Source organism: Saccostrea cucullata, unplaced genomic scaffold, assembly GCF_032062105.1.
Source record: "Saccostrea cucullata isolate Sc308-1 unplaced genomic scaffold, CSIRO_AGI_Scuc_v1 ctg28, whole genome shotgun sequence".
Classification (NCBI taxonomy): domain Eukaryota; kingdom Metazoa; phylum Mollusca; class Bivalvia; order Ostreida; family Ostreidae; genus Saccostrea; species Saccostrea cuccullata.
In genome coordinates, this window is record NW_026939565.1 from 223945 (window position 1) to 251805 (window position 27861).

The 27861-nt window shown below is 32.0% G+C and overlaps 1 protein-coding gene and 1 long non-coding RNA gene across 2 annotated transcripts; one reads left to right on the top strand and one right to left on the bottom strand.

Moving 5' to 3' along the window:
- The first annotated feature begins 1258 nt into the window (after positions 1-1258).
- Positions 1259-9139, top strand: LOC134253255 (cytidine deaminase-like). Its single transcript, XM_062735768.1, has 5 exons — positions 1259-1665; positions 4479-4598; positions 4688-4799; positions 4988-5045; positions 8614-9139. Exons 1-5 carry the CDS (start codon positions 1647-1649, stop codon positions 8731-8733), a joined length of 429 nt encoding a protein of 142 aa, XP_062591752.1. The 5' UTR covers positions 1259-1646; the 3' UTR covers positions 8734-9139.
- Positions 9140-13882: 4743 nt separating this feature from the next.
- LOC134253258 (uncharacterized) lies at positions 13883-15641 on the bottom strand. Its single transcript, XR_009989096.1, has 2 exons — positions 15522-15641; positions 13883-14390 (listed from the first exon to the last, which is right to left on the bottom strand). It is a non-coding gene; the product is annotated as an uncharacterized LOC134253258 (long non-coding RNA).
- Between the last annotated feature and the right edge of the window lie 12220 nt (positions 15642-27861).

Genomic DNA, 27861 nt, shown 5'->3' on the forward strand with positions numbered 1-27861 from the left:
CAACTCTTTATGCTAAACGGATAAAAGGTAAAAGCATGTTCTGATGAATTATTAACCGAGTACATTTTCCACTTACTAGATTAACATTTTTTAATTCTATTTATAGTGTGTGCAGATAATTTTCTCGTAATTACAAGATAGTGCATTTTAAAACTTGATTTTAATGTGCTTTCGTATATTATCAATATATACATCGTTATAAAATGGACAACTTGAAATCATTTTTTGTGCAACATAAAACAGACAACTAAATGCTTATAAAACTTACGCCAAGAGAATCAGTTGAAGCAAATACCTTAACTTGCTGATTTATTCTCAAGGAATTAATTCGACGTGTCAGGAAAATACTTCAGAGGCTTTTATTGCTTTCATTTAATATCCCCTGTATAAATGCATTATATCTTGCCAGTCTCTAGAAATTAACAACATTCCATGATAAATGGAATACATGCACTGTATTACGTAGAATATTCTTATGCAGCACACCCTTGGAGCAACATTACAGTTTGATGGAAATTTTATAAATGAAAGGTCGTATATGTTTTTTCTCAACGACGATAGTCCGAATTTCGAACGTTCTTCAAGCGTTTTTCAAGATTTTAAAATATTTGACGTGTCAAAAAAGGTATAAAATCATGAAATTTGGTTCAGGTGTCTGGACAGAAAAACGAAAGGTCAAAAAAAAAAGCTGGTCAAAAATTAATTTTTTTTTATCCCCCACCCCTTTGATTTTTCAAAACCTCCTTTTTTTTAAACGTAATTTCTTTAAATGCATCTTTTTCATTTTGCGCCACACGGTCGGCAGAGAATTCTCACTCCTCCATTTCACCTGATCCCACCTCTGATGTTTTAGAGGTCTGTAGCAACTACTATTGAAATAACGACCACTATTGAAATTATTATTTCAATAGTGATCGTATTTCAATAGTGGTGCAACATTGGTCCATGTTTGCTCTGTTCCAAAATTTGTTTTGTTTAATGGAATTCTGAGCTTCAAAGGGTATCTTTCCTTATTTTCCAAGGGTTGAAATACCAAGTACCCTGTTTGTTAATGTAGAAAATATGGACATTTTGCTTTTTAAAACTTGCCAAAAAAAATGAAAAAAATATAATGCACTTGTTTGCAGTGATAGTATTCTAATCTTTTTGAAACAGAATGCTTTAACAAATGTGTGTTCTTCAGAGATACTAGTATTGCAAGTGCGTAAAGTTTTGGGACAATATGTGACCAAATAGTTACTAAAGAAATTTAAACCAAAGAAAACTTCTGAGTTCTCGTTAAGACGAGAATGCATTGGACATAATTCGACAAAATATGAAATAATCGCCATTGTCCATGCCTCGCTGCACGCAAAGTGGTATATTTTTACACAAACAAACTCTCAAGCTGTGAAACCGTGCTGTAAAATATTGTTTTTTTTTAACGGTGTATCTGTGTAATTTGGACTCGATAAAATGTATTCAATCAAAACAAAATACTTCAAACGGAAGTACATCATAAAATGAAGGTATCCTATATTACCTTAAATTTTGGTGCTAGACCGGTTACCTTACTGGTACTCGAATAAACTGTGTCAACCGGCCGATAAAAGATAACACCTGACAGACATTAAAATTCAGAAGATTCACTACACGTGACCTTCATCATGAATGTGGACAATTTAGGTAAATATTTTGTACAAAGAATTTTTACATTGTTGGCATTCTAAATTAATTAAGTTCCTACACAATGGAAATTAATAGCTTTGAACAACGATGAAGTTACATTGTATTATTTCTAGCCTTAGTTATTTTCTACAAGATTATGTCAGTTGCATGCAACTTGGTTTTTTTAAAATGTCAATTTGGAAGTTATACACACTGCGGCGGAAAATAATAAGATATTTACAATTAATATTTACAAATAATTCGAAAACAAATAAATGTGGCTAAATTGTAAACTGTAAGTGTTTTGATTAGCTTCAGAATTGTAGCTCTGTGATTGAGACAGACAAGCCAGTTCTGCGGCTATGTTTAGATGCATTGAATTTTGTCATCAAAGAATGTTCATATGCGAATAAATTTGAAATTCTATTTGTATATCTACGGAAGCCCATTTAGGACCTATCAAAAATCTTTTTTATAAAACGAATCGTCGAATTTGTTATAACCAATTTAATTCGTTGCTACAATTTCTTTGAATTCGTTATTACAAATTTGTGGAATTCGTTATAACAAATGCGTTTGTTATAACAAATTAAAAACGATAAAACGAATTCTAAAATTTGTACGGAAGCCCACTTAGGACCTATCGAAATATATTATTGAATCCGATATAACGAATTGTTGAATTTGTTATAACGAATTTAATTCGTTATAACAATTTCTATGAATTTGTTATAACGATTTTAATCTGTTATATCAAATTTGTTGAATTCATTTTAACGAATTCTTTATTTTGTTATAACGAATTAAATTCGTTAAAACGAATTAAGAATTTGTTAAAACAAATTAAATTCGTTTAAACAAATTCTTAAGTTTGTTATAACAAATTGAATTCGTTAAAACAAATTCCAAAGTTTGTTATAACGAATTAAATTCGTTTGATCGAATTCAATAATCTGTGTCTATAGAAAAACAAATATGAATTCGATATTACGATTTCTCGAATTCGTTTTAACGAATTTAATTCGTTATAACAAATTATGGAATTTGTTTAATTGAATTTAATTCGTTATAACAAGTTTTAGAATCCGTAAAAACGAGTTTAATTCGTATTAACAATTTTTTGAATTCGTTATAACGAAATCAACAAATTTGTTATAACAGGTTAAATTCATTATAACGAATTCAAAGAAATTGTTATAACGAATTTAATTCGTTATAACAAATTCAACAATTCGTTATATTGGATTCAATATTTTTCGATAGGTCCTAAATGGGCTTCGGTAAATTTGCTATAACAAATCCAATTCCTTTAAACAAATTCAACAAATTTGTTATAACAGATTAAATTCATTATAACGAATTCAAAGAAATTGTTTTAACGAATTAAATTTCTTATAACAAATTCGACAATTCGTTTTATCGAATTAAAAAATATTTTAATAGGTCCTAGATGGTCCTAGAAGGGCTTATATCTACGGAAGTCCATTTAGGGCCTATCGAAAAATATTATTGAATCCGATATAACGAATTGTCGAATTTGTTATAACGAATTTAGTTCGTTATAATAATTTCCATGAATTTGTTATAACGATTTTAATCTGTTATAACAAATTTGTTGAATTCATTATAACGAATTCTTTAATTTGTTATAGCGAATTAAATTCGTTAAAACGAATTCAAAAATTTGTTATAACAAATTAAATTCGTTTAAACAATTTCTTAAGTTTGTTATAACAAATTGAATTCGTTAAAACAAATTCCAAAGTTTGTTAAAACGAATTAAATTCGTTTGATCGAATTCAATAATCAGGGTCTATAGAAAAATTACGGAAGCCCATTTAGGACCTATCAAAAATATTTTTGAATTCGTTATAACGAATTTAGAATTCGTTATAACAAATTTTTAGAATTCGTTATAACGAATTTAATTTGTTTTAACAGCCTTTTAGAATTCGTTATAACGAATTTAATTTGTTATTACAGCCTTTTAAAATACGTTATAACGAATTTAATTTGTTATTACAGATTCATTGAATTCGTTATAACGAATTTAATTTGTTATTACAGATTTATTGAATTCGTTATAACGAATTTAATCTGTTATTACAGATTTGTTGATTTCGTTATAACTAATTCAACGAATTTGGTTATAACGAATTCAACAAATCTGTAATAACAGATTAAATTCGTTATAACGAATTCAACAAATCTGTAATAACAGATTAAATTCGTTATAACGAATTCAACAAATCTGTAATAACAGATTAAATTCGTAATAACGAATTCAATGAATCTGTTATAACAAATTAAATTCTTTATTACGAATTTAATAAATCTGTTAAAATAAATTAAATTCGTTATAACGAATTCAATAAATCTGTTATAACAAATTTAATTCGTTATAACGAATTCTAAAAAAATCGTTATAACGAATTCAAAAATATTTTTTGATAGGTCCTAAATGGGCTTCCGTAAAAAATATATATGAATTCGATATTACGATTTGTCGAATTCGTTTTAACAAATTTAATTCGTTATAACAATTTATGGAATTCGTTTAATTGAATTCAGTTTTAGAATCTGTTTAAACGAGATTAATTCGTATTAACAAATTTTTGAATTCGTTATAACGAAATCAATAAATTTGTTATAACAGATTAAATTCAAAGAAATTGTTATAACGAATTAAATCCGTAATAACAAATTCGACAATTCGTTATATCGGATTCAAAAATATTTTTCGATAGGTCCTCTATGGGCTTCCGTATATATCAGCATGCATATTTCCTTAACTTTAATTGAAATGAAATACACTGGTTTATGCAATCTAGAATCTCCTTACAACGATTTGGTAAAAGCCGCCGTGAAAGTGAAAGATAAAGCTTACTGTCCATATAGTAATTTTCATGTGGGTGCAGCCATCTTGACCTCTAACGACCAGATTTTTACTGGTAAGTAAAATTAATAATAGAGATTGACCCAAGCTGATATTTACTGATTTTATAGTATGATAATATTGTATTCCATATCTGCAATACAGGTGTTAACGTAGAGAACGCCTCCTATGGACTCTGTGTTTGTGCGGAGCGCGTTGCCATTATGAACGCAGTGTCACAAGGTCACAAAGAATTCAAGGCCATGGCTGTTTGTTGGTAAGACATTTTTTTCTTTTTGATTTTATATTCAAAAAATAGATTTTAAATATGGAAAATTGTAATAATATAATATGATAATTATTATTATTTTAAGCAGTATTGGGTAAAATTTGTTTTTCCTTACCCCCTAGTTTTCTAGAATTGCAAATGAACGTTTTTTTTAGAAATTATTTCATATTTGGCAGTGACATCAAAGATTCTTTTAAAGCGCCTTGCGGGGCCTGTCGACAGGTATTCGCTGAGGTAAGAAAGAAGGATTGGTGACGAAAGGAGGAACTTTTGTGAGTAAATAATAATTTGTTATTCGTATTGCAACATATTTAAAAATGGCTATCCCTAAGCTAATGACCTATGTATGTATTAAGGTCTCAACCCGAACGGCTGATTTAATATACCGGAAAGATATCTTGTAGAGAGTAATGTGCTCATTAACTTGATTAATTAAACGAGATATTGCGTAACTGTGTAGCTTTTTTTGTTTATTTTACCCTGAACTCTTTCATGTCATAACCATAAATACTGGCGTAAATCCTGTGTAATGACTGTGTGCACTTTCATCATTAGTTTTTTGCATGTAAAAACACACACACATACACACATTATCAATAATGTAATTCAAAACATCTAAATTTAAGTTTAGAAATTTAATTCGTTTTCAATTAGATATAAGGACAACATCCTTTTTTTTAAAGTTTATGTTTTTTCTTTATTATTCTGCTATAATCCGCGTAGATGTTGACATCTCCTAACTTCTAGATACTCGAGTGGACGCTTTAAAACGATCAAGCCTCTTTTTTAGCTCACCTGAGCCGAAGGCTCAAGTGAGCTTTTCTGATCACATTTTGTCCGGCGTCCGTCTGTCTGTCTGTAAACTTTTCACATTTTCGACTTCTTCTCAAGTACCACTTGGCCAATTTCAACCAAACTTGCCACAAAGCATCCTTGGGTGAAGGAGATTCAAATTTGTTCAAATGAAGGGCCTCACCCTCATTCAAGGGGAGATAATTGGAAATTAATGAAAATTTGGTGGCATGTTTTAAAAATCTTCTTCTCAAGAACCACTGCACCAGGAAAGATGAAACTTATGGGAAAACATCCTCAGGAAGTGTAGATTCAAATTTGTTCAAATCATGACCCCTGGGGGCAGGGCGGGGCCACAATGGCCGACCAAAGTTTTACATAGAAATATATAGAAAAATTCTTTAAAAATCTTCTTCTCAAGAATGACAAAGCCATGATTCATCATATTTATATTGAAGCATCCTCAGGTAGTGTAGATTCAAGTTTGTTCAAATCATGACCCCCGGGGGTAGGCCGGGGCCACAATGGCCGACCAAAGTTTTACATAGAAATATATAGAAAAATTCTTTAAAAATCTTCTCAAGAATGACAAAGCCATAATTGATCATATTTATATGGAAGCATCCTCAGGTAGTGTAGATTCAATTTTGTTCAAATCATGATCCCCGGGGGTAGGCCGGGGCCACAATGGCCGACCAAAGTTTTTACATAGAAATATATAGGAGAATTCTTTAAAAATCTTCTTCTCAAGAATGACAAAGCCATAATTGATCATATTTATATGGAAGCATCCTCAGGTAGTGTAGATTCAATTTTGTTCAAATCATGATCCCCGGGGATAGGGCGGGGCCAAAATGGCCAACCAAAGGAGACTATAGAAATATGTAGGAAAATTCTTTAAAAAATCTTCTTCTCAAGAATAGCAAAGCCATAATTCATCATATTTATATGGAAGCATCCTTAGGTAATTGAGACTTAAGTTTGTTCAAACCATGACCCTCGGGGTAGGGCGGGGCCACAATGACCGACCAAAGTTTTATATAGAAATATATAGCAAAACTTTTTAAAAATCTATTTCTTAAGAATTCCAAAGCCATAATTCATCATATTCATATGAAAGCATCCTCAGGGTGTGTAGATTCAAGTTTGTTCAAATCATGACCCCTGGGGTAGGGCGGGGCCACAATTGTCGACCAAAGTTTTACATAGAAATATATAGGAAAATTCTTTAACAATCATCTTCTCAAGAATAGCAAATCCATGATTGGTCATGGGACAACTTTTGGATTTAAATTTTTCAATAATAAACCAATTTCTACTTTTTCCTAGCCACAGTGCTCAGGTGAGCGATGTGGCCCATGGGCCTCTTGTTTAATACAGGCAGACTGCGGAGAGAAAAGTTGATGTTACAGAGATTTCAAAACATTGTTTAAAGTCTGCAATTTGTACATTTTATAATCGATATAATAACCTTGATGGCAAGTTATATATATCATTGTGCTGTACTTTTGCTTACGTTACATAAAGATATGTTTTATGCTTAATATGACTACGGGATTTTCCTTCTTTCTTATTTTACAAAAGACTCACCGCGGATGTGACTGTTCGATAGGAGATGCTTACTCCTTCTTGGCACTTGATATCACCTCTATAACTTCCGGAGGTTCTTGTATTTTGTTCCTCTTTTCATGGATTTTTGTTTTATAGATTAAAAAAGATTAAAGTGTTCGTTTTCCTCACATTTTTTCATTGTTGAAAAATAGCTACCGGTATTGTCTAAAGATCAAAAGAGTGCGATCTTTGTGGAACGAAACCATACATAATACGTACTGGACTTATATAATTTTTTCTGCAATGACAAATCATTATCCCCAGACTAACGAAGAAAGACATTCTATTAATGTTTATATTTTTATCTGTATAAAATAGATATATATATATCTTATAAAAACGGCATATCTTCAAAGAAGATTTGCATTATATAACATACTAGTCATAGTTTTACAATCAGTTTTCTTTCTCTCTAGAATTATCATGGAAATGCAAAATACCGTATATATTCGCCTATAAGTCGATTGTAATTTTTAGATTAATTTGCAGGGATTTGCCATTGACCCGCTTTTATAAGTCGATGCCACTTTTTTGCTAGAATCAGACGACATGCAATTTCAAATAAATGCTCTGATGTTTTAACCTTGTTTCAATTTTATTTTTTAGAAATGAGGGTCGTTTTTCGAACTTTGAATCAATGAAAAAATAGATAATGCCTTCTTAAGATTCAAAAAAATTAAAATTATTAAATACATGTACTGTATAAATTAATACCAATCTGTCTTGTGATTAATGTGTAATCTTAGAATACAAACATGATGTAATAAATTCAACTTTGCTCACCGATAACTGCTGAAAATTTTTCTAGAATACTACGTTTCACCGTCCAGAAAAAAATAACAGTCTTTTATGACTCGCCTATAAGTCGGAGATAGACTTTTGGACTAAAATTTAACTCGCAAAAAAAAGACTTATAGGGGAGTATATACGGTACTTTAACGAGGCGAGTAACTCGTTTTGAGTAGGCAATATGTACTGTACGTCAGAAAAATATTTCTCTCCCATTGAGTTGACATGCTGTTTGTTTTAAGGGTGTCCATCTGGCTAGAGGACAAGCAGCTGTTTATATATGACAGGTAGTTAGACCTGGTCACATTTATAAGTTCACCTCCGGTGAGGAAAAAGTCTCCTGGTTTATATTTTAAGTGTCAGTTCTTACCTGTCCGACATTTTCTGACCTAATTTTGCTCTGGAATCTGACACATAGCAGACAAAACACATTAGAGTGCTTAAATTACTAGTATATTCATACAGAGTGTGAAAATAGCCTCAATTCCTAGCAAAAATCCTCCTGCATACATTAATTACTCTGTGTAGCTAATAAATGTATGCCTCTTGAAAACATTACTTTCCAAACTTTCTGAACACATTACAAATACTTTTATACTTATTTTTTTAGTTTAACTTGAACATGGATTTTTATATGGTAAAACCAGACTACACATCCAAAAAGATCACCGTAGGAGAGCTATTACCAATGGCATTCACTCCGGCCTCACTACAGGAAGAAAGAGTGTAGAACAGTTTACAAAATGACAACCGAAATAGTGAAGAACAGCTTACGAAATGACACCCGTAAAAGTGTAGAAAAGTTTACAGAATGACAGTCGAAAGAGTGAAAAACAGTTTACAAAATAACAACCGAGAAACAGAAGAGAGTACCACCAACCATTTATCCATCAAATTTTGGACGAGATATATTTCTATGGACATTCTGTTTTTTATTTCAATTAAATAAAGATCATTATATACCCAGCAAAGTATTAAATACGTGTATATTTATGTTAGCAACAGAAAGACACACTCTTTTACATTATAATGTATGCATTTTTCATTATAAAAATGAAAAATCTCAACATAAGACATTAAGTGAAACTTACTGCTAGCGATCTAATAAGAAACTATTTAATGGTTAGCAGGTGAATAGAACAATGTTTGTCATTTAATCAATTGTTTTGTTTTGCATGTCATAGAAATTTCGAACAGTATCCAAACTCAAAAGTAAATTAAAACAATACAGATTGGAAGCAGAGCAAACACGGACCACAAAAACATCAGAAGTGGGATCAGGTGACAATCTAATTAAAATCAGATCTTTGATCCGCTCCAGTTTGATCGCTGCTTTGTGTAGCTATCAAACTAGAGCGGATCAAAGATCTAATTTTAATTAGATTGGATCCGATGACAGAGTAGTGATCATCCCTTCTGACCGGTCACAACCACCGTGCGCTCCTTGTCATGGTAGGGTAAACGGGAAAATCCGTAGATAATTCAGTGTGTAAATAATTGTCTTATACCCCGGTATACGTATTTGGTATGAAAAAACGTCAATCAGCATTCGACTTGATGGTACATTTAGATTGTGTTTGATCACAAGGCCAGTGTGTCGGAAAAAGAACTTGCAAAATGATTTTACAATTGATATGCTTGCTTCATCAATTTCTTTATCAATAGCTTGCCTCGTTTTAGAAATTGTTCGTACGTAGAGAAGGCTCTGGTGTTTCGAATCAATTGGGAGACAAAAACCCCATGTAGGTGATAAGGGAAAATCTCAAATTAATCGATGACGAATGTCAGCTTGTAGAATATATCTTAAAGAGTGTTGTTTTAATAAAATGCATGCATACTAGTATTTGCACATCATTTGCATATTTTGAAACATTTGTAAAGTCATCTCTCTTTGTTCAGTAAAAACGCGAAAAATTGACTAGATTGTTATTAAATACTTGTATTTAGGAAATGCATGATATTCCTGATTTCACATATTTACTGTTCATAACGTATATATATATCACACATAGAAGGATACAATTACAGAAAGCAATTTTTTAAAAATACATTTTAAACTGAAATATACGATAAAATGAAAATTTAAGTATAAAATGAAATGAATTAAGAAACTTTTTATATGTTCAGTTTTATAAACCTCCGTGGTAGAAAAGCTAGTGAAGGAATCGATTGCATATTAACACATATCTTTGTAGAGAAAATGTTTCTTTTTACACATTACTGTCATTTTGATTTCACTGTTCGGAAGCCAAATTTGAAATCCAATTCTTTTACCAGTTGTAATATTGGTTTTGGTTTACACTCGGGTATAGATGATCTTGTACTAGTTGGAATTTCAGCCTTGTTACGGCATACAGATCATTAGGTAGTTAATCGGACAACATTGTAAATGAGATGGCATTGGTATTCCGGGCATCCTTGAACACATTCCTACAGGAAAGGAGCCATCATCACACGCCCCTTCCGATGTACATTGACAGAAAAACATCTTGCCAATCTTGCCACACAGTGTGATACCTTAAAGGAAAATGTAAACAATCGTCTGGTCATTTCAAATCTTTTTTCTAATTTTTGAATATTAATTTCATTTAATACAACATTTCTAAATATTAAAAAGAAAAGTACCCCAATTTTCAATGGAAATTTTAAACATATAAATTTTTGAAAATTTGAATATTTCTTATTCGAAATAGGCTACTTATGTCATTGCCTAAGCACCGCCTTTGTAGAAATAACTTCTCAGAAAATTAAATAATTTAGCTTAAAGAAGGATTCTTGAAAAACGATTTTATTTCACTTTTGTTGTGAATGAAAAGATTCAGAGAGTTTTTTTTTTATGTAAAAAGATATACTCCTAGGAAATAAGTTTTAGAATATTTAAAGTTATTTTAAAAACATCTTAAAACATATATGCATAAATCAGCTTTCAATCTACAAACAATTCGAATAATATAATAAAAACAATTGTTGTTTTTTTCTAAAGGCCATTATTAGTTCATGAGATCCGAAGTAAGTTTTTCTGACCAAAAATTGTCCGACGCCAGTATATTGGCCATGATCAAAAATATTTGAAACGATCACGAAGTGATCCATTAATCCGTAAAAATAGTCCATGATATCGAATGATAAAACAAAATACAAAGCGACAATTTCATTATTTCTTGTTCCACTGAATTAAAGAAATATTTGTAGATTGAGTAGGGATCAGTTACCACGATTTAAATATTCAACCTTCCGTATGCAAAAAAGAAAGAAAAAGAAAAAAAAAATCAATTTCTGAATTTTGCTGAAATCCTTTGACACAGTTCAGTAATATTAAAATAATAAACAAATTAAATAAAGTTTATATGGTTATGCTATGATTTATTTGGCTTCATTAAAACAAAAGTAAACCCTATACTAGTTAACAAAATACCTTGAGACTGGGCGACACAGGATCCAAGGTAACACATCACTAAAACTGAAATTATTGTCCAATGCATCCCTGTAACTGACCACTTACCTAAACACTGCACACAGGGGGAGTTTGTTTTTTCTTATATATAGGTTTCCGGTCAAAATGCTAAATTCGTCGTATGGGTTTAATTCACCATGTCTTTTGTGTAAACTTAAGCATTATACTGTTAACTATATCAGAAATCTTGGACTTAATGTGTTACAGTCAGATCAGGGATAAATTGAGTAAGAAAATGTGTTTTGTAGATGTTTTAAGGGTATGTAATTGGAATACAGAGATTTAGATTTTTTTTCTCCATTTGTATATTATTATTGCATTAATACATGTACTTTTCAAGTCCATTTCTTTGCAAAACTTTTTCATATTTAATGAATCATTTTGCTATCCATCTTTGAAATTGTAGTAGAGGAATGCACTTGCATATTTTCCAATTAATTACAAATAATGGATACTTTCTGAAATATCTGAAAAATGAAACATGATTCTATTTCAATATTTATTTTTGTTGTTGTTTGTTTGTTGTTAAATGTCTGGAGAATTTTTCAGTCATAAGAAGACACAACCACTTGCCGGTGAAGAGCTGCAAATTTAAACCTACACTCGGTACTAAGGGCCATGCATTGAGCAGTGATGGATTTTTTTCATGACAGCATCTACTGTTACATGGGTTATCGGTTGATATGGTCTCATCCGAATGTCCTGTCTCAACGTTCACAGTGAGAATCCGCGACATAAGGACAAATTACTCCCTATTTCGCGACTCTACCACACGGGCGACTTCCTCAAACATAGTCGCCTGTGTGGCGCCGTAGTTAGAGCGTCTCCTCTAGAGTCGCGAGGTAGGGAGTTCATCCTTTCTTTGCGGGTTCGAATCTCACTATGGGGTGTGGAGACCGATCCTTCAGATGAGACCATATAAATCGAGATTGCATGTCGCAGTAGATGCTGGCATGAAAAAGACCCTTCACTGCTCAGTGGCCTTAAGTGCCAAGTATTTGACACAATTTGCAGCTATCCACCGGTAAGTGGTGGTGTCTACATATAAGTGAAAAAAAGACAGGGAGGTTAAACAACATACAATCACTCAATCTGCAAACGTCAGAAAAATATACAGGTATGAAATAGCAACTGCATAGATTGTGATACCCTTTACTCCGATTCCACAGGAATATATTAAGTATAAATATGAAGGAATGAAATATATGAACATAACGTACAGTATTAAAGCTAAAAAGTCCATAAACAGTATAAAATTGGAGTACAGCAAACACGGACATCGGAAACAATAGAGGTGGGATCGGGCGCCATGGAGGAGTAAGCATCCCCTGCCGACCGGTCACACCCGCAATGTGCTCCTTCTCATGATCAGGAAATAGCGGAAAAATCCGTCGTCAATTCGGTGTGTTAATGATGGACTAACAGTATGAAGAACTACAGTCAGCAATTGACTCTGTTATAAATTGTATAAATGCTGACCATGTCATTGTATCGACCATAGAACTTACGATATGATGACTTTAAACAAGACTGCTGATATTTTTGTTCCAGCAACTTGCTAGTCAATAATTTACCTCGTTTTAGAAATTGTACATATGTAGAGCATGCTCTTGCATATCGAATCAGCTGAAATATATAAACTCCGTATGTAGGTGATGATGGTATGTTGCTGCATAAGTAAGGGAAGTTGACAATTGTAAAGTTAAAGTCATCACTTTTTCTTAGAGTTTGGTTGTTAGATTACCATTAACGCCTTTTCAAGTAAAATATCCAAATGTGAAGCAGATGTGTCAGATTCCGTGGTATCTTTAAATCTCAAGCACACCTGGATATAGTGTACAGACATAAGAATGGAAATAACCTATTGACAATACGTCGTCGATGTATGTCGAATGCTTTTTTTTTCTTTTCACGTATAACATTTTTGACAAATTATGCTTCATGTGAGTATAAAAATATGTATAATGGAGCGCTATTAGTACCCATGGGAATTCTAATAAATTGTTAAAAGACCTGGTTCCCCAAAACTACATACATATTGTTAATCAGAAAGTCAAGCATCTTTTTGATGTTTTTTGATAGCTTTTTGTTTACAAAACGTCGATTTTTTTTTTAGATCATTAACTTAGCGCATCTATTACTCTGGTCGCTACAATGTTCAAACTTCTGGATTTTTATTCCAAATTTGTCCATTTATACTGAAAACTTTCTTCTCTTAGTCTGATCCCAGTTGAAAATGGATTTTTTTTTTCAAAGTTTCAATAATTTCATTTTGCTTGAGAAAATAAACAGGATTTCAGGCATTAAACTAACGCAAAAATGCTGAAAATTCAACTTGCTGACTGTTTCCCTCGTAACTATCTACCTTTCATTTCAAACTTAGGAATTTGGAATAATCACATGTAACCATACTCTGAACAAAAGATAATTTGAAAGTATCTTTATTTTTTCTACCTCTGTAGAGGTGTTTCACATTTCTTTTAGAAACCCATCATGGAACATTATCATAACTTTAGTTGTTTATAAAATATCCATGTTATAATAGAATAAATAAGCTCGACTGGATATGACAATGTTGTATTTGAAGAATAATTCTGTTTCAATATAACACATCAATGTCTTCTTGATTTCACTTTTCGGATGTCAAACATAACACAATCCTTTTTATAATGTAAATCATATAAAGGGTTGTGGTTTAGCCCCCGGGTATAGAAGTGAATTTCTCGTTTGAGCCCTGTTGGAACTTCCTCTTTGTGACTGCAAGCAGAGCATTACGTGAATAGGTGGACAGCATTGTAGCCGGGGTGGCATTGGCAACCCGGGGATCCTTGGACACATTCCTACAGGAAGATGACCGTCTTCGCATGCCCCTTCAGCAGCACATTGACATAAAAGTAACTTGCCAATCTTACCACACAGTGCATCAATGATACCTAAAAGGAAAATGGAAACTCTCGTGAAATCGTTTTTTTCTTCCATATGAATAGCAAAAATATGCGGCAAATTAAATAAATGCTATAAAAATAAATCTGAAATTTTTAACATTTACAATTCTAAAAGAACTTTTACATTATCGATATGAAAAATTTAACAAAGATATATCAAAAAGATATAGCAGACAGCGTAATTTAAAGATATGTCGATTTATAGATGTAAGCAACAAAAGTTTTCGAAATTGTCTTTTAAGAGATAACTTCCTCATTATTTTATATCTCTCTTTTAAGGGAGTTTCTTAACTGTGAATAATGTTCACATTTGTTTCAAACAAAGGCTTCAAGGATTCTCTCATTTAAACAGAATTAACTGTAAGTAAAATTAGTTTAAGAATATATAAGTATTGAATTTTAAAACAAACAACAATCTTGTTAGCTTTTGTGATCTTCTAATCAACGAAATTCAGTTCAAAATCATTAAAACCTGTTGTTGCTGTTTTTTTTCTAAGTAAAGGTTCCTTTTTTAAAAATAATTTGTATATCTTTAAAACAATTTCTTCACCATATGTGCAAATAAGAAAAATGTATGAATTTAAGTTAAACAATTATTTTTAAAATAAATTATCAATCTCGAAATGGGATTGACCTTTTTATTATATTTTCTTTTTGAGAAAGAAAAAAATTAACATAATAAAAGTACACATGATTGGTAACAGTAAAATTTGTCCACGATGACAATTAGGATAAAGATATTGATCGTGTCTTCACCTTGATATGGTCAATTTGAATTTAAGACAATCACTCACAAAGTTGTAATGTCCTTGAAAATGTGCAAAAATGTCATTTATTTTGAAATATATAATAAATAGAGAATGAAATTCCTAATATTTTAATTTTTTCTGTTGGATTTCAAATTTTATCTTTTATATATGAGTGGAAGTAAAGAACAAACGAATGAAAATATATCGTCAATTCAATTTAACATCGGATTCAAATCTGAAGCATTCAGCCAAAATCACTCGACATAGATTCCTTCTAATTTTTTTTTTAAACAAAACTTTTCACAATCTAAGGTTAACACTCTGTTGTATGACTTCTAAAACTAAAACTCCATATAAGTTAATAAAATACCTTGAGACTGGCCAACACAGGACCCAAGGCAACACAACACTAAAACTGAAATTAATGTCCGATGCATCTCTATAAGTTAACATAAACTTAGGAACTGCACACTTCAAGGGGATGTTGTTCTTTATATATATGTTTCCGGTCAGAATGATAAATTTCATGTAATGAGTCTTAATTTAATTAATAACAACATCATGTATTTTGGTGTAAAGTTGGACACTGCGTGTATGTCTAACTATAGGAAAATTGTTTGACGTAGTCTGTTAATGTCTATATTATCTGCGATATTTTCATTAAAAAAATGAATATTGTAGTTCGATCTTCTTCAGGATAATTGAAATAAATTCATTGGATGAATTTACATAGTACAATACATTGGTATCTCTCTCTCTCTCTCTCTCTCTCTCTCTCTGATCAGAAGATCAGAAATATCTACTTTAATTTATTTTTTCCTCATATGTAGCTTTAAATATATTACAATTTCTTTTTAAGCATGCGAAACAAAACTTTCCCTGCTTTATTTACAATGAATATACTGATTGTCGAGTCAAGTACTTTAAGTAGTAATGAAGATGTAAAATTACTTATGTTATTTATACATTATTTTCAAAGACACTTATTTAAAGTTCATACCAGACTCTTTTGGTAAGTAAACAATTACAATGAACAACGTTTGACAATTATATTCTAATTTTTTAAAAAATGATGAATAAAAAAAATAAAAAAAACTCGAAGAGACGCATTGTTAATAAAAGAACTTTCCAAATCTTCAATTACTTTAATAACTTCTAAACAATACTAAATAAGATTATTTAACCAATAGGCATCATTTCTCTATTAAAAAAGGATGAGCATTGACTATTTTCAAATGGTAAAATTAGTGTATAGTGATTGTATTTTCTTGATTTTGAAAAATCAATCTTTCGCTAAGGCGATTTAGATAAAGCTGTTTTGTTGGACAGTGGTTTTGAAGAATCTTTCTGCAGTAGGATTGCTGGTCGATGATGTCACCATAAATCCTGAGGACTATATACTAATTTATTACACCGCTGAAAGAAATCATGACCAAGAAAAAGGGATAAGGGGCATTCTGGGGACACTGGCGAAGTACAAAGACGATAATTCTGGTGCATTTGAAGCATGCTGATGTGAATTACCTCATTCTAAAGTAAGAATGTGGACAGAAAGGTTAATGGTTCATATGCATTTACTGGACCCCGTCTACGGATCATGAAACACCTTGACTCAGATTCTTTATATTGAAATAAAATGATGTAGATAACAAAGGGTTAACTTTTTTGAAAACAGTTACAAAAATCTGTCGAGCATATGCTTGAGTAGAATATTAATTTACTGTTTACAAAATATATGAACTATTATGACTCATTTGTATCCTTTCTTTTAACGTGAGACTAAGCTATGACTTACAACTTACTCGAAGGACAATCGGAATTTTTCAATGTAAAAAAAAAATCCCATGGACATAACATTAACGTCAGACGACACCTTCCTCAATTATATGATTTGTATTTCTTGGTATTATATCAAAAATTATTCATATTTATCATTCTCTTCTGATTTCTACATTGTTTTCAAAGTAATTTTGAATATAAGTACACCAAAATTGGTGCGTGATATAGGTTATTCAGAAGATTACCCATTAGAAAATATCACTCTATGGTATCTTGCCCAAATGCCTGGTTAGGTACCATAATTTATTGTGAGGAATCTTGTTTAAGTACCTATTCTTCAATGGCAAATTCTTAGGAAATATATATTTATTTTTAGGAAAGTGTCGTCTGACCTTAAGTTATTTTATCGTTGTAGTCTCGTAACTGTAACAATGTATCGAAAAAGGTTTAATAACGTATCACAACGCAAAAAGTGAGTCTCAAAAGATATATGTATTTACGTTTTCTTTAATGAAATTGTATTTTCAGACGTATTGTTTGTAAAATATTTAACATATATTATTAAGGTAAGTCACTCGTCAAATTTGTTAAATCAAGGATTTTTTGGGAAGTATATCTTGGATAAGTACTCATATAGTATGACTCAAAATCGCAGAGAAAATAGGGGGTCAGTGTGCATCTTACTGATCTATGGTACAATTAAGTTGACCTTTTTGTACTTAAATTTTAAACCTTTCATTTATTACTTTATCTCTAATTTTATTTTATCAGATGTTACTACGTTAATAAATTTAATCTTATTTTACATAAAATAGTTTGAATAATATTTATCATTGAACAAATCTTGAAAATTAATGCGCGTTTAATATTGTGTGACCTTTTTGCACTAAAAAATAACAAATTTGGGGTATTAAAAAACTAAATAGGCAAGAAAATATTTTCTTATATCAAGCTTTTTAGGAGTTAAGTGCTGATCAGTCACAAGTATCGAGTAGTTTAAAATAATGAAAGAAAAAGTTGGGGTCAGTGATGTAAATTTTGAAATATTGGTCAAAATATGTGATTTTCAGGCAAAAAATGGTGTAAATTTTATCTTGACTTCTTTAATATATCTTCATTTCTTGGCAAAGTTTGTTGAGGGAAGGTGCAAAACTTGCTCTAAAAATATGAATGAAGACCTATATTAAATATTCCTGCAATATCATAATGGAAAATATTCTCCGAGTAAAAGTATATGAGGCTAAAGTTTCAAGACATTAAATTTAATAAATGTGCAGATTTGCAGAAATTTCTGCTGAATATCCTTCCACCACAAGAAATAGTCCCTCATAAACTTTGCTTCTTTGTAGATTTTTAAGCAGTTTTTTCGATGAATGTTAAAAAATTTACATTGTTCAATATAAATATTTTATAAAAATTGAATTTTAATAAATATTTTTTAAGTAAGAGGTTCTGCGTGAACTTTTCTAAAAAGCTGACGAGTGACTTACCTTAAGACAGAGGTTGTCTACTGTGGTTTATAACCTTATCTTATGAGTTAATAGATATTTTAAGTATATTTGGAAAGAGGATGGACGAACAGAACGTGCAAAATGCCGATAATATCAAAATGTGAAAATTAAATTTTTTTAATAAGTACATATGTATATAGATCGGGGCGTTCATTATTATACAAATATGGACTCAATGTAGGTCAGTATGCATTTATAATGACCCAGGACGACAGATATTGACCGAAGATACATGGAGTATATCGACCGAGGGCGTTAGCCCGAGGTCGATATACTCCATGTATTTGAGGTCAATATCTGTCAGCCTGGGTCATTATAAATGCATATTGACCGTGCATTGAGTCCATATTTATTATATAAATAATATTTTCCCAAATTTATTTATCGTACAATGTATATCTTCCTAATATTTACAGAGATTGAATTAACCATTGATAAGTTAAATGTAAATGTACCATTAATAAGTTAAATGTAAATGTTTCAGAATTTATTGAATGTTACTCAGAGGAACTTGCTTCAGTAATAAATTTTAACCCATAGCATGATCATAACGCAAGATATCTACCTCCGAATAACACAGAGTACCCCCTCCCCCAGATTGAGAATTGCACCCGTTTACACTTGCAGAGAAAATTATATGTACTGACAAAATATAAATATTTATGTCTTCTACGATAAGATACAATCATACATGGCACGCTCGAGTCGTCTTTATTTTCTTTAATCTCTGTAATCGCGAAAACAGCGTCAAAACTCTGCTCGCCGAGTGGAAAAGTCGAATTCAACCATGAAATGTTATGTGATAAGTATTCCCGAAAAATGTTCACAGATATCCTTGTAATATTGTTTTGTATTCTCAGTCTCAGAGTTCTTCACTATATCTTTTAAATTTTCCTCTCCCACAACTTGCAAAATTCCATGTTTGTCTAAAGCGAAAGTGAAAACGAGACAGCGAGTCATTATCCGCTTTCAGTGCTCGTTATTAAGAAATAATTACTTCGTATTGACCAATCAGATTACCGGATTTCACAAAGTTATATAATATTAAAAGATATGACATGATGACAAAAAATTGTCTGTGAAACATTCCTATAGAAAAAAGCTTTTCTCGGGTTGAAAAAGTTCATTACTTTCGGGATTTTAACTCAAGCTATAAAAATGTTTTTTATGTTCCTTAGTTCTCCTGCCAAACGACTGAGCTTGTTTTTTGATAAACATGCAAAAACAAATAACATCATGCTGAAGTGAAATATGTCATTTATTAAAGTAAATGACGGAAAAGTAAAACAAGTTAACAAAATGGGGGTCAGAAAAAGGAGGACTCAAATATAGAATATTACACATCTTAGTCAAAATATTACACAATCTGACCCCCAGCACCATAATGACATTGTAACATGATGTACATAGGCAAAAGGGGGGTCAACCAGACTAGAATAATAATTCAAACCCTGTAATCTTTCACAAGGTACAATATACATGCATATTAAGTTGACCCCCTTATAAACATCATAAGTTTGGAAGACATATACAAAATGCTCTAAACTGCTGCCTGTCATCAAAAAAGGTGGGAAAACAAAACAACAAACAGCCAATAACAATACAATCGCGCAGGCATTAAATTGAACACAACTATGTTTCTCTCACCGCCGAGGAAAAACCATATATAAAAAGCAACACTGCTTTATGTTGAAAAATCATATGGAAACCTGCAGACCGAAGCAAAATTGCGAGGTACACAAAATAAATGTCGGACTCATTCTCAGTAACCTAATACATGGATTTGCCATTTATTACCATGTACAAAAAGTTTACTTGTTCAGTTAGAACGTGCAGTAGAAAATAAGTACTATAAATCTCTTTTAAACCCATTCAAACACTATCAAAAAAGATGGGTAAAATATAACAACAAAAATGTCAACCTGAAAGAAATAACAAGCATAGGTGGCAGATGGGGTGGATGGTGGGTTCGAAAAATTCAGCAGTTCAATAAACCATACTTTCTCTTTTAATAAACGGATCAATAATGATCACGTGATGGATAAGAGCTTTGCTGATTGGTTGAACCCATATTTAGATGTAGGAAAAGGGGTAAAATTAGTTCAATAAAAAGAACCGAATAGCTGCTTAGTATAAAGCTATGTACAATACAGACACTGTTATATAATAACATAATAAAACAAGAACATGTCACATAAATGAAATTATTTGCATTTAATTACTATTTTATGTTCCTTAGTTCTCCTGCCAAACGACTGAGCTTGTTTTTTGATAAACAGGCAAAAACAAATAACATCATGCTGAAGTGAAATATGTCATTTATTAAAGTAAATGACGGAAAAGTAAAACAAGTTAACAAAATGGGGGTCAGAAAAAGGACTCAAATATAGAGTATTACACATCTTAGTCAAAATATTACACAATCTGACCCCCAGCATCATAATGACATTGTAACATGATGTACATAGGCAAAAGGGGGGTCAACCAGACTAGAATAATAATTCAAACCCTGTAATCTTTCACAAGGTACAATATACATGCATATTAAGTTGACCCCCTTATAAACATCATAAGTTTGGAAGACATAAACAAAATGCTCTAAACTGCTGCCTGTCATCAAAAAAGGTGGGAAAACAAAACAACAAACAGCCACAATCCAATCAGAGATTGGATCCACTCACCCAAAGACGTCTTGGCAGGAGACGCAAAATTCCTTAACAGGATGATTAATACAAAAGCGTTTAAGCATCTTTTAAAAAAAATTGACATATACTCAGTTAAAAGACAATACAATAGTTATTGTGAACAAGAAAAAGAAATATCCAATAAGACTGAGTGAAAACATTACTAAGGACAAAACATGAAATAATTTTAAAAAGTATACAAAACACCTGTCTGTAATAAATATTAACCAGATCGCAAAATGGGAATTTATAATCATGAACACTGACCTTGTCGACTGCAGACAACTTCTGACCAGTCAACAAAGTTGTTAAACTTACACCATTCTGCATCAAAATGTGCCTCTTGACTGCAGACAACTTCTGACCAGTCAACAAAGGTATCAAACAAACACCATGCAGCATTCAAGTGCCTCTTAACTGCAGGCAACTTTTGTTCAGTCAACAAAGTTGCTAAACATACACCATGCTGCATAAAAATATGCCTCGTGACTGCAGACAGTTAACTTCTGAAGCAGTCAACAAAGGTGTCAAACATACACCATGCTGCATAAAATGTGTCTTATGACTGCAGACAACTTCTGACCAGTCAATCGAGATGTCAAACTTCCATCATGTTGCATAAAATGTTCCTCTTAACTGCAGACATCTTCTGACCACTCGAGAGGAAAAACAGATTACCAAACTGAGGGTTTGAATTTGTGAGGATATGTATAAGGAACCAACAGACAACTTCTGGCTTGGCCCCTGCTACACAAGGTGTTTTCAGCCTATTGCATAATTTAAATTTATAAATATTGTATCCTATCCCAGCTGGTCTTTTCTTATGGTTAAAAGTTTTGTAAACACTTTTCAGAAACCAGGTAATATGTTATTTCCTGGATAGAATGAACAGCAAACTGTGAATTACAATAACCTATTTCTAATATAGAGAGACATTGCTAGTTTTCTCTAAAAACATGAAAAATGAATAGATCTGCTTGAAAGAAAGGAAAAGCTGTAATGCTAATAAGCGGAATCTGACAATACAGATAATGTCATACATATGGTATAACGCTTATCTGACATACTATTGGTAACTGATGTCAGCAAGAGACATTTCAAATAAATTAATAAATATTGTGTATATTTAAAGTAATGAAACTGCCTCAACACGTATGGCCCCGTGCTCAGTGACATATAACATATACAAAGTGGTATAAATTCCTTAACACGTATGGTCCCGTGTTTAGACAATCTTCCATTTACAACATGTGACCCACTAAACACGTATGGTCCCGTGTTTAGTGAAACATTCCTGCACAATGTACTTTCTAAACCCGTATGGTCCCGTGTTTAGTGAAACATTCCATATACAAGATGATCTAACTATTCAAACACATATGGTCCTGTGTTTAGCCAATATCTATTACAACATGATGTAACCTACTAAACATGTATATGGTCCTGTGTTTAGTAAAACATTCCATGTACAAAACATGTACTTTCTAAACACGTATGGTCCCGTGTTTAGAGAAATATTCCATATACAACATGATGCAACTACTTAACACATATGGTCCAGTGTTAACTGAGATATTCCATATACCAAGTGATGCAACTTTCTTAACATGTATGGTCCCATGTTTAGTGAAACAACATTGCATACAACAATCGTATGCGTAAGCTTAAATGCATCATCAATAGAAATTGCAGGATTAATAAGCATGTATTTTATCCTGCATGACAGTAAATCCTCCTTAGGATACCATTATGCTACAGTAATTTGCATTTGTCAAACGTATGGTCCCGCTCGACGACTACTGAGCTCTACAGAGATTGATTATAGAGATGATTCATGAACTGTGTTCACCCTTTGTTTCATATTTTGTAGAACAACTATTATAGGAGATATGATTTCAACAAAATGTGTATCTTTTAAAGGGCCTGTAATTCTACCATTTTCTTCTTCCATCTAAAAAATTATATATATTAATGATCCTAGGATCACCCCAAGTCTTCTTTGATTTCTAGAAAGTTATATTTTAGGTAGTTTAGTACCATCTGACATAAAACTTGTAAAGATCCCTCTGACATGACTTTCAGTTTACTAGATCTTGATCAAAGCTTTGAAATATTCAAATGAGTCTCTTTATCCTGAATGAGGTTAGTTTTTAGATTAAAGTTTGTTTTTTTTTTGAGTTTTAACCACAATATTTAAAATGCATCGGTCAACTGAATTAAAGTGATTGGAATTTAAAATTTTGGGCCCTGCTGCATATCTATAACCCCTGTTTCAGAAGAATTGACAAAAGTTTGTTTCATGTACTGAAAAAAGACATGAAGTGTATAAAAATCATTATTTCAGAATTAGGATATATATTTTTTACAGAAACTATTGAATTAAGTGAAAAACCATTTGATCATGATATTATCTTACTCAATGGACTTGTTGATATAGCAGTCCCCAGAAACAGGAACCAATACACCACCCAAACTTAAAGTGGCTGTTGCCACAATACTTTGCTATGTTGAGGCAATGTCCTTGGTAATGGGCACTTGTTTGTCCACTGTTGTGTTGTCTGTGCATGCATATCTGATTTCTGACTGTTGTTTCCACATGGCCTATATAGCTTCTGCAAGTGTTACCCAGTGTGGATAGTGTCTGTTTCTAATTTGGTGGGATGGGTAACTCTGGAAAAATAAAAGTGTAAACTACTATCCAGTATATGATATTCTCTTTTTTTTTAAATCAAGTGCTCTGATCTAAATCAATATTTTAAGCCATGTTCTATACAACTGAACAATCAGAACATGCAAGATAAATTCTTAGAGAATGACATAATTATTTTACTTTGGGTATTGCACAACTGCAATACATCAACAGGGAATAACAGGTTATGTAAATTCCAACATGAGAATATGACTACATATATGCAGCATAAATTATTCTCATTATAACATTATATTTCCAAGAAAGAGAGCAAACATGCATTATTATACATTTTAAATATATAGTTAAATATGTATTGCAAATAAATTGCTAACTTATAAATTATAAACTTGTGCATGTGATTGATTCTGGAGAACATGATAATGCCAAATATGCATGTTATTCAAAACACACTTCTGCACACTTTATTTTAGATACCTATGGTTCTGGATTCACTCAGAAAAAGTGCATATAGTCATGCCTGAGACAACCAAAAACATTTGTCTATGGACCAGCACAAGTCAACAAATTACATGTGTATATGGTCCTACACAAGTCAACAGAAATGTATGTCATTATGTAGTTCCATGCAGGTCCTGCAAGACTTATAAATACATCACATGTGCATATGGTCCTGCACAAATCAAGAAAACATGAGTGCATATGGTCCTGCACAAGTCAGCAAAACAGATCACATGTGTATATGGTCCTACACAATCAACAAAAATGTATGTCATTATTCACTACCATGCAGGTCCTGCCCAAATCAACAAACACAAGTGCATATGGTCCTGCGCAATTCAACAAATTACATGTGTATATGGTCCTACACAAGTCAACAGAAATATATGTCATTATGCAGTTCCATGCAGGTCCTGCAAGACTTATAAATACATCACATGTGCATATGGTCCTGCACAAATCAAGAAAACATGAGTGCATATGGTCCTGCACAAGTCAGCAAAACAGATCACATGTGTATATGGTCCTACACAATCAAAAAAATGTATGTCAGTATTCACTACCATGCAGGTCCTGCCCAAATCAACAAACACAAGTGCATATGGTCCTGCACAATTCAACATGTTACATGTGTATATGGTCCTACACAAGTCAACAAAATGTTATGTCATTATGTACTACCATGCAGGTCTTGCACAAATCAACAAACACAAGTGCATTATTGTGCATATGGTCCTGCACAATCCAATAAAATACATGTGTATATGGTCCTACACAAATCAACAAACACAAGTGCATTACTGTGCATATGGTCCTGCACAATCCAATAAAATACATGTGTATATGGTCCTACACAAGTCAACAAACACAAGTGCATCTGGTCCTGCACATTTTTTCCCTGCACAGTTCAACAAATTTCATGTGTATATGGTCCTACACAAGTCACCAAAATATGTGTGCATAGGGACCTGCATGAGTCAACAACTTGCATACATGTGCATATATTGTCCTGCACAAGACAGCAAAAACAAAATACATGTGCATATGGTTGTGTACAAGTCAACAAAGCAAAATGTATGTGAGTTTGGCATAATTATGTATGGTTCTGCATGAGTCGACAAAATACATGTGAATATAATTCTGCACAGATCAACAAAATGCATGTGCATATAATCTTTCATGAGTCAAAAGGTAATACATGCGCACATGGTCTTGTACAAGTCAACAAAATACACATGCATATTGTTCTGCACATGTCCACAAAATATGCGTACATGTTCCTACAAGAGTCAACCAAATAAATGTGCATGTGTCAGTGAAATAAATGTGAATATGGTCCTTCACAATCATAAAATACAACATAACGTGTAAATCAGTGGTGGGTTTGCATGGTAAACATAAGTAGTGTATGTGGACCTCACTTCTACACTAATTCTCAGTAAAAGGTCACCTCAAACTATGGTGTGCACCCTTAACAACAATACTATATCAGCATTAAATTATGTTAATCATTCTACATATATACAAGCTGTGCCTATGAACTGCACAGTTTATGTGATAAATGTGTATGTGGTCCCACGTACACTATGTCTTGATTCAACAATTGAAAATTTGAATCATACATAATAAGATTTGTGTACCCATATAATGGCAATATTTTACCAACATCACATAGGCCTTCTCTTTTGGTAAACGGATCAATAATGATCACGTGATGGATAAGAGCTTTGCTGATTGGTTGAACCCATATTTAGATGTAGGAAAAGGGGTAAAATTTGTTCAATAAAAAGAACCGAATAGCTGCTTAGTATAAAGCTATGTACAATACCGACACTGTTATATAATAACATAATAAAACAAGAACATGTCACATAAATGAAATTATTTGCAATAATTTCTATTTTACTATTTTTTTTTTTTTTGAAAGACGTTAACCATAACAGGTTTATTATTTGTGATATGGGCCTTGAATAACTCGGTAGTTTTTTTTTTCATTTACGTTACTTTAAGGTAGAGTAGGTCCTTTTTTCATGTTTTTGATAAACAAAAATATGTATTTTCTCAAAATATTATTCGTTTGAATGATGGATTGAATGTCGTTGTAAAAAACGAAAATTGAGAATTTTTCACTCATATACGTAGTGACGTCACAAAATATCGGTGAAGAGCTTCAAATTGAGACCTTTACTTTGCACTCAGGGCTACTTAGCGGTGAGGGTTCTTTTTAATGCCAATGTAAACCTACCGTAAAACGGCGCTTTGTGAAGGAACTTTTGCTACATATTTTTTTCGATGTTGGTCACATACTTTGAAAAAAAGGAGCGCATTTTTACTTCCTTATGTAGAAAATTGTGCAACAGTATCAAAAGATATCATTTTGCCTTCAGTCATCCGTGCTTGCTATTTAGAAAGACAAATAATTTCAACACTTGCAAGTTTCGCCATTTCCGGAAGCACATAAATTTGTATATGATTTATTTGAATAATATTTTACAGAAATACATTGTCGATAATAATATACCTTAATATTCCCATTTCCAATTGTTTTCCATATGATAAACACTACAAAAGTCAGTCTTTTTAATTTCTCCGTGATTCCTGTGGCATGTAAATTTCTCTATTGAAATACTACTGAAAGGTCAAATGTCAAACTTACATGCATACGAGGGCTGTTCAATAAATAATGTCCTGAACTATATGACATACATTACAGATATCGTATGACATTAAACTTGACTTTCTCTCATTATTGAATCTTTCGTGAATTTATAACAGTTTATGTGACCACTTTTAATCACATAGTTTCATCATGAGAAGCTGGGAAACAAGGGCTTTTCGAGACACTGCATTATAAATGAATGGTAAAGAATCAGTAAACAAGAGTGAAAATAAAAGCTTCATTAAAGCTGCCGTAAAACTTGTTAAAAATCCCAAAGAAATATTAACTGAAATATGTGATATTCAGAGAAATCAATGCCTGTTTTATACACAAAAGAGCAGGTGGATTTCAATGATCAAAAATTTTAAAATGGGCATCAAAAAATGGGTACCCACCTTGCCAACAAAAATGATAACAACTCATGTACTGTTCGCCAAATTTCAACAAATAATATTGAATTTTGTATGATTGACTTCAAGACACATAGCAAATTTGATAGACATCACATCGGGGGTAGTTTACACTGTATTTAAGAAACGTTGGGCGGAAAAAAAGCTTGATACTCAAAGGTCACCCTATACTTTGAAAAATGAGTGAAAATGACAGTGTGTACGAAATTCTTCACAATTATTTTAAAATATCTGTAATTGTAGTTATCCACGTTTGTTTTAATTTTAAACAGATATTGGAACATGAATCTATAGCTTAAAACCCTAAAAACAAAATTTACCATTAAGATGTACTTGATAAAAACGGCGAGTGTCTGAAAAGTCCACATATATGCAAGAGCACAAAGACAGATTTATATGTAATTTTCTTAAACATTAGTGGTTATGTTGTTCAAAATCGTATTTTGAGAGACAGTTTAATTACTGGAGGAGTCTAGAGAGCACTTTTTTGGCCAAAAAAATCAAAAAGTTTATTAG

What these genes read in the sequence shown, in the direction of transcription:
- LOC134253255 (XM_062735768.1), top strand. An exon ending in TAACGACCAGATTTTTACTG is followed by an intron (nt 4,599 to 4,687) that starts GTAAGTAAAATT and finishes TCTGCAATACAG; the next exon opens with GTGTTAACGTAGAGAACGCC. An exon ending in AAGGCCATGGCTGTTTGTTG is followed by an intron (nt 4,800 to 4,987) that starts GTAAGACATTTT and finishes CATATTTGGCAG; the next exon opens with TGACATCAAAGATTCTTTTA.